We start from the raw sequence: 8,978 nt of genomic DNA, 5'->3' as shown, positions 1-8,978 counted from the left end.
TATTGTGACCTTTCACGAACGAATGCGGGGTTATTTCGAGTGCCCCTGTCCAATACCTTCTAGAGCAGAAGGCCTGACCCCGAGATTCGTGACGTCATCGAATTCCGTCCTAGAATCGTCTTCCCTGTAAGATCGTTTTCCAGCAGCACCACACACTGTAGCGCCGTTATATATATTTTTTTTTGACCCACCCCGCTGTAATAGATATTTTTTTCTTATAAAAAAAAGGTTGAATTACCTAAGAATTTAGCACTCGAATGGACGAGTTTATACTTATAATTCAACATTATTTTCAAGTATCAATTAGAGCCAGAGTTTTTACGAAAACTTGACAATATTTGAATTACCATTTGACATCAAAATTTCCCCAAGAGAATTTTTCGGAATTTCATTTCTGTTGATTTTAACCAAAAAAATATCCATTGAATACCAAAATTCAAGTATATGTAAAATATCCTTTATTTTTCATTAAGATAGACATATGCAATATTCACTATATATTTTGTCATTTAATAAATATATACAGTATATACAAACTTTTCACGTAATGTGTATTTTATTGAAAGGAAGAAAAAAGAACGAATGAACAAATATGCTTTGCTCCTTCCAGAAAATTTCAATGAAAACTATGGATTAGATATAGATTGTATGATTCTCATTCGTACACAAATTCATAACATTCAAGTAGTAAAAATCCATTTCAAAAATAGTTTTTTTCTTCAATATATGTCACCAGTTTCTTCTTTGCATAAAATTGTTTTATTATTTATAACTTCTCTTAAACATTCATTTTTATTCGAAGATTCTTTAGAAATAAGCCAGAAAAAAAAACAAACCAAGAATACGTAGATTAATTTTGAGGTTTGTTATGAAGCAAAGTGTGATCTATGTTCAAGATTATAAATATCATCAGGTTCATATTTTATTTAGGCTGGGGAGAAAAAATTCTATCCAATGTTTTTCACTACACACATGGAATTACACAAGAAATAAAACTTGCTAGAATTGAAAAACAATCTTTAATTGAACATTTGCATTAAACATGAATTCAACATCATTTTTCAGTTTCTCAGTCACAACGTCATTATATAGAACATAACTAACAACTACAGGAGTTGACACGACAAACCCCTTTAACCAAATTTCGTATGATTATGAAACTTCCATCTTCACACATAACACATAACCATCACACATAAACACATTTCTTTTTCAGTACTTAAATGCTCAGAGTGGAAAGAGTATCTAAGTTTTTTCATGAAAGCATGTGAGCAATATATATATATTCAGAACTTGATGGCAATTTTCTGTGAACGACTAAAATCATAACCACCATCATTTATGTATAACTTTTTTTAAAAAAAAAAAGGGAGGTGTAAAATGTACCAGTAATGAGACACTTATTTCAAAGATTTAAAAATAAAAAATGAATTTAAAGGTGAATTTGAAATTTTGAGCTGATAATGATGGATAAATGTTTGACTGATATTGAAAAGTAATTGAGTAAATATTATTTCAAGTTTCGGAGCTAATTAATTAAATGTTAAGTGGCCCATTACTTATACATTTACCGAACTTGATCAAAACAATCAAGTTTCCTCTTTGCACATTTTTCATTCCTAATTTTCCCTTTTTTCTTTGTCACCAAATCATTTTTATTCATACACAGATTTTTGAGTAAAATATTAGATGAAATCCATAAAAAATTTTTGAGCAATATCAGCTTCCCTGTGACAACTACAACATTCATATACATTTCCTAAAATTTCAAACTCTTCCAAGGTGGTAAAAGCTGTGTTTACAAGAACTTCTCTATGCTTACTCTGATTATTATATATCATTTATTACTATATGTGATATGATTATTACTATGATTATCTGATTACTGTGATTACTTTGATAAATTCAGCAGTATCAGTAAAATGAGGGATATTTCTGTCTGGACCCAATATATTTAAAGCCTCGCAAACAAACTAATTGAAGACTGAGTACAAGTTTGATGTTTGTCTCTCTAAATTAAAAGGTCTGAGATTTTCATGTTAGCCCTCTTGCATATGAGACAACATTTGCAGAGTCTGTCATACAGTTGTTTCACTGATGCAAAAGATGCTGTACAAAAATTGTCAACTGAAACATCAAAGTTCAGGTAAAAATAGCACTTGCCATCATTTCTTTGATTCAACCAGTTATTTCTGATATTTTTTAACAAATACACACTATAACAAAAAATAGTGGTCTCGATGGACACCGAGGCTGGGGATACATATATAAATTCTTATGTGGCTTTGTGAACAAGCTCATTGCTTTTCTATTGATAGCATTGTTATCAGTGACAACACCAATAACTGTGAAACCAATATTTTCTAAACCTAAAATAACTTAGGATAACATTACGTAACAATACGTGATTTATCTTGAACACAGGTAAAATATGCACAACTTCTTTAAAAGGGGACATTAGGCTGGAAACTATAAACACAAAAGCACTCTTCGCAGCTTCTTCTGTGTTGAAGGCCATGCCAACAACAGAACCTCCCTTATAATCAAAATAAGGTTTTATGTAAATTTCGTCAACAAGAAAAATAACTTTATCTGCATCAGAAATATATTTTGCTCTGACTTTTATGTACATCAAGAAATTTTGACTCACCTCCTCGGTTGGTGAAACTGGTAGTCGCTGACTAATTTTCCTCAAAGTTGATGGATGAGGCAGTATTATTTTATTGCTAGATCTTATAAATTTGTACACTTGTGGCGAAATTGAATGTAACAGAGTAGCAAATATATGATGTCATTAGAGTATTTAAAGTTGTTTTTTGCACAACGACTAATCTTAATTTGTTCCTCTATAAAATTTATCAGTAATTCATTTTCACCAGTCTTCAAAGAAGACAGAGCATCATTGAAGAAATCTATTTTAGAGGAATTTTTTCCTCACACATAGGATTCATACTTTTAAGTGTGTCTAATATATCAATTAAGTCATTGAAATTTGTGAACTTATATGGGAGGGTAAATTTTGTAATTCTTTTCAATGCAATACTTTTTAGATAAACAGAAACATTAAGATTACTTACAACCACTGAATGCGAAATCTGTGGGTATGGTTGTATATCCAAATGATAAACACAAAATTTTTCACTGATTCGACACTTCATAAAAATTGTCAAGACCAAATGTTTCAACACATCACTGTAGATCTTCCATACTGCTGATTTGTCTCTGCTGAGAAAATGTTGCTGCATCAGTCACACTTTCCTCAAGGGCCGTTTTTAAGCGTTCATTCTTTCAGTGTTTTTTGTAGTTTGGAGATAACCTTCGTTTAATAGGAAGTGTCATAGAAGTTGATGGATATCCTTCGAAGAGGCACGGCACAGCGTTCTTTCTTCTCTTAATTATCAACGGAGCTGTTAAAGTATTACCACTGTTTCTGTCAAAAGCTGAAGATTCTGTTAACAAATCCATGGCCAGAAAATGCAGTTCACATACCTAGACATAAAATAAGCATAATCAGACTGATGGCTATTGGTAATAACATGAAATTAATTTAGTCTCTGACCATTACTTGTTCTCCATAAGAGATGGGACAAATAATCTGCTGCTAAATTATATATAATATACTATTATTATAACTAGTTAAATACTAGTTCATAAATTATATGGTGCATTACTAGTTAGGAGTAAATAATGATTTACATTTCCTTGATTGGATATGAAATTGTAATTAATTAAAAACAAAAATCATTTGGTAATATTAATGTACTATGATGTATCATTGTCAAATTTTGTCAGTATCATGGCAATATCTCCCAATTACCAGTTTTACAATATCTATTGAAATAAAAAAATTCCATACTTAAAATTCAATATTTAAAATTACCAATAATTTCATTTCTTAATTAAAAACACTAATTTCATTTACAATTGTGATGAATTTTAAGGAAATTAATATTCGGCCACGAAATATTTGCTATCTGGCCAAAACATTATCTGAATATTTGGTACTCGGTTATTCCGCCGAATCACTATTTGTCCCATCTCTTCTTAATATCGGAGTTGATTTTTTTGCATTCCGTTGTTTTTTTCTTTAATTTTTCTTAAAGAATAAAACAATATAATGTTTACGAAATGAGCACTTACACTACTGCGATCATTCGGTACGAAGTCCTTTCTTTGGATGGAATTCAACCACTTCTTCTTCAGATCTTCACATTTCGGAAAATAAAATACAGATACTTTTGGGTCAGACATATTTCTATAAAAAAATATCTAATCGACGACCACGTGCCTTCGTTAATGGCGATTTCTTGGGAGAAGCAGAGCGTGGATCGGGGGAGAATGCCGAGAAGAAGAAATTCTCTTTCTCGTTTAAGCCGGAGTGTGGTGACGTCACAGCATCGAAAATATCTCGGGCGAAGGCCTTCTCTCTAGAAGGTATTGCCCTGTCCCTCCATACCAGAACACGTCGGGTGTCACACTCCAGACTGAATCGGGACTCGTCTGTAAACAGCACTTGGCTCCAATCATGTTGCTCCCAATCTCGATGTTCCATCTTCTTCGGGCCGCACGGTGGCGTGGGGTCAACGGAATGCAGACCATTGGCCTACGTGCATAGAGCCCTCCCTCATGAAGCCGATTACGTACTGTTTGGCTGGACACCCTTCGTCCTGTTGCCAAGAGCAACCGTCTTTGCAGCTGCGTAGCATTCTCTGTTCTGTTTCGACGGGATGTTAACCGTATATACCGGTCATCAGTTGCTGTAGTGGCTGACCTTGCCCTGGTCGACGTCTAACATTTCCTGTTTCTTGGAATTGATTCCACAGCCTTGCAACAACACTTCTGGCGACTCCAACAGCGTCCGCGACACTACGTTGTGTTTGCCCGGATTCCAGTCTGCCTATAACACGCCATGCCATGGATTCCGGTAAATCACGTTGTTGAGACATCCTCAAGTCACCTTGTCTCAAAAAAAAAATACTGTGCAATCGAATTTTACAGTTACGGCAGTAAAACAGACGTTTCTGCAACATCCCGACCTATTTCTGCCCTTATCTCCTTTTTCTGGTTTTTGACGTCATGAACTTTGATTTGCATTTGAAGTTTTCTTCTTCCGTTTCCTGCTAGGCTTTAAATTATGGATGATTCATTTTATGTTACTTATCGGTATACATCTTTGCGTAATTTTGTTAAAACCATGTGCTCCCCTAATTGTTTTGAGCAGTGTATAAATCTGCCGCGAGTCACTTAAGTGATCTATAAATCTGCCGCTAATCGCTATTGCGCCGCGTTGATCTCTAAGCATGTTGCGAGACACAAAAGTGATCTGCAAATGTGCCGCGAGTCGCAATTGCACCGCGTTGATCTGTAAATGTGCTGCGAGTCGCAATTGCACTGCGTTGATCTGTAAATGTGTCGCGAGTCACAATTGCACTGCGTTGATCTGTAAATGTGCCGGGAGTTACTTAAGTGACTTGTAAATGTGCCGTGAGTTACTTAAGTGACTTGTAAATGTGCCGTGAGTTACTTAAGTGACTTGTAAATGTGCCGTGAGTTACTTAAGTGACTTGTAAATGTGCCGCGAGTTACTTAAGTGATCTATAAATCTGCCGCTAATCGCTATTGCGCCGCGTTGATCTCTAAGCATGCCGCGAGACACAAAAATGATCTGCTAATGTGCCGCGAGTCGCAATTGCACCGCGTTGATCTGTAAATGTGCCGCGAGTCACTTAAGTGATTTGTAAGTGTGCCGCGGGTCGCGATGACTCCGAGATGATCTGTAAATATGCCGCAAGTCCTAATCGCACCGCGTTGGTTCACAAATATGCCGCAAGTCCCAATCGCACCGCGTTGGTTCACAAATATGCCGCGAATAGCATGCTCCGAATTGATCTGTAAATTTTCCGTGGGTCACTTAAGTGTTCTGTAAATGTGCAGCAAATCGCAATTGCTCCACTTTTATCTGTAAATATGTTACTTTTTTCTTCAATTCTGAAACTAATTTTTTCTCAATTTCGAAATTAGTTTTTCCCCTCAATTCTGAATTCTGAAATCGTTCCTATCAATAGTAGATTTTGCCGTCTAAAGACTTTTTCCTCTGATTCTGAGTTTCGAAATAGTTTCTTTTGAATATTCTGAATTTTTTTCAACTCTTGAAAAATTTCTTTTCTGCAATTCTGAATTCTCGTCAATTCTGAGAAAAATTCATTAAATTGTCTTCAATTACGAAACCATTTCGATCAAAAATTCCTATTTTTTTTTTAATTCTGTGCGATAATTATTATTAATTCTTAATTCGGAAAGCGTTTCTTTGAAATCAGTTGTTTCAATAATCCCGAATTCTCAGAAATGCTGAAATTATTTTCCCCATTAATTCTGGATTTTCAAATAATTCTGAATTTTCTTCAATTCTGAAACCATTTCTCTCTCACTAAAAATCTGAATTTTCAGTAATTCTAAAATTATTTCTCTTATTGATTCTGGAATATGTTTCAATAGAGAGAGACAGAGAGAGAGAGAGTTCAGAAATTCATTTTCTCATTAATTCTGTGAATTTTCATAAAATTTCAACTCACGCTTAGTATTTGATTGCATCTGATAACAATTTTTGTCAAAAAAGTTATCGAAAACGTCAACCTGGGTTGAAATGACAACATTTCGTCTACGGAGGTCAAGAAATCTCTACTACAAGGATGACGTCACTCTCCGCTACCATACGAAGGTTTTAACACAATTGGCTGTTGCGAAGATATATTTTGGAAAGAGAGAAAATTCAACTGCCCCTGCGGGGAATCGAACCCACGTCCTTTCACTTTCCGGGTGCACGTCCTAAGACCACTAGACTACAGAGGCATCGAATCTCTCAATCTTTCCTTGGAGCTCGTGTACAATCTCCACTAGGCGTTATAATCTACAGGAAAACCACGCATGATGTTATTGCCCGCGTAGAAACCTGGGAACCCGATGCTTTTGGATTCTTCGGGATAAAACTTCTTAGGGCCCTTTCACACGGAGCGGATGCGGATGCGGGTCCGGAAGAAGTTTTAACAATTGGAATATACAGCGCCTTTCAGACGAGCCGAAAAATCTCCGCACCTAGGAAATGTTCATGCGGGTCCGGACGTCGTCCGCATGTGTCAAAACCTAAGTGCGGGCTCCGCATCCGCACATAGAAGTTTTGACAATAGGTTTATTCGGAGCTATTCAGACGATGCGGATGCGGAGCGAATTCGTCCGCATCTTTGGCTACTTTTTGAAGGTGATTTTTCACGGAATTTTTTTAATTATTTGCCATAAATACCCTTAAAAACACCATATGATGGTCCCTGCTCATTAATATAATGTACCTACATACGTCTATCCCTCCGTTTCCTTCTGAGATGGAGATATAGCAACTTCAACTGCCTTTTGTCCATATTTCACAATTTTATATAATAAAACCTGTCAACAACGGCCACTGACGGGACCAAAATTATAAGCCGTTCTGTTCATTACGAATATTTAATTGACTACATACTTTAATAACTTTTAAATTTAATTTAAAAATTTTAATTTTTTTTTAAATTTTTTAAATTATTTAAAAATATAAATATCTGAAATATTATTTTAAATATTTGTTATTTTTTTAAATTTTTTAACTGTTAATTTTTTAAATTTTTTAACTGTTAATTTTTTAAATTTTTTAACTGTTAATTTTTTTAAACTTTAAAAAAAATACTTTTCATAAACAACGTTATCTACGTACGGTGTTCACTCAGGGCCGGATTAAGACGTTTGAAGACCCTTGCACTTGAATATTTTTGGTGGTTCCCCCGATACCTACAAGTTTATTTTACACGATATTCAGTCTACAAACTTAAAAAAATGAAATTTTATATTTCAGAAGTAAGACTAATCTAAGGATTTCACTCTAAAAGGTTTATGAAAGTTATTTTATAAAGGAAACAGTTATTTTCCGGATATTATGCTGAGGTGAGCTCGGAAAGAAAAGTCATCACGTCTCCGCCGGGACTCGAACCCAGGCCCTCTTGCATACCGGCAAGCATGCATTTTATAAAACTTGAAAAATGTAACCCATAAACACATCTGTTACATTCGAGAGAACTTAACTGATCCGCCTATTGATTGCATTTTTCAAGTTTTATAAACGAATTTTTATAGTGTAATCCCGGCCTAAGACAGAATTGTGATGTGAATATTTCTAAGCACAGGCATTTTGAAAGTCTCCCCCCCCCCCTTTTTTACTACTTGCAAATTCTTTGATATCTCCTGCATTTTTTTTCTTTTTTTTGGAACATCGAAAGTTTTGGATGTTTTTGGATTTGATTTTTCGAACATTGGATGTTTTTGGAATTTTTCTTCCATATTTTTCCGAAAAGACGGATTTTTTTTTTTCAAAATATTTTGAAAATATTTGAAGACATTTTCTCCCATCGACTACTTGTGAGGATCGGAATGAAGACATCTTTATTCCCATATTCTATGTGGCTCTAGATTAAACCACCAAAGAATGCCTTTAGGCTGCCTATGGCCACTGAATCAGGGGTGAAGGAGAAAAATAATTACAAAAATTGCGAAAAAACAGTTTTTATGCATCCGCTCCGTGTGAAAGGGGCCTTAGACAGACTGAGATGGTATTGTCTAAAAAGAAACCCAGTATGTGTGCGGTGATCATTTTTATTACTGGAGTATCAACTTCAAGAACACTGGATAAATTCACTGCATTTTATTGGCTAGGCCAATGATTCTCATATTTAATTACAGAATGTAACTGTCAATTATCTGAGCTGATAATTGACAAATATGTGCGAAACCCTCTCTACCTGATGCTTACAACAGAATACATATTCATTTCAATGAAATGCGAGTACTTGAGTATGTGAGATTAAATGCGATAATATGTAGATACAAGATTAAATGCGATAAATACGGGTAATAGTGCAAGATTCATCGAAAGACTGGTTATTTGTAAAGATGAAGAT

General features: G+C 34.8%; 1 protein-coding gene across 1 annotated transcript; it reads right to left on the bottom strand.

Annotated features, from left to right (window-relative positions):
* Window positions 1-1,000: 1,000 nt before the first annotated feature.
* Window positions 1,001-4,424, bottom strand: LOC149073977 (uncharacterized). Its single transcript, XM_089246617.1, has 2 exons — window positions 4,141-4,424; window positions 1,001-3,489 (listed from the first exon to the last, which is right to left on the bottom strand). The coding sequence occupies exons 1-2, from the start codon at window positions 4,249-4,251 to the stop codon at window positions 3,289-3,291; spliced, it is 312 nt and encodes a 103-aa protein (XP_089102743.1). The 5' UTR covers window positions 4,252-4,424; the 3' UTR covers window positions 1,001-3,288.
* Between the last annotated feature and the right edge of the window lie 4,554 nt (window positions 4,425-8,978).

Source organism: Pholcus phalangioides, unplaced genomic scaffold (genome assembly GCF_987345545.1).
Source record: "Pholcus phalangioides strain wild (caught in Gottingen) unplaced genomic scaffold, Ppha-v1.0 ptg000017l_1, whole genome shotgun sequence".
Taxonomy (NCBI): Eukaryota; Metazoa; Arthropoda; class Arachnida; order Araneae; family Pholcidae; genus Pholcus; species Pholcus phalangioides.
This window is presented reverse-complemented; position numbering and strand designations above follow the sequence as displayed.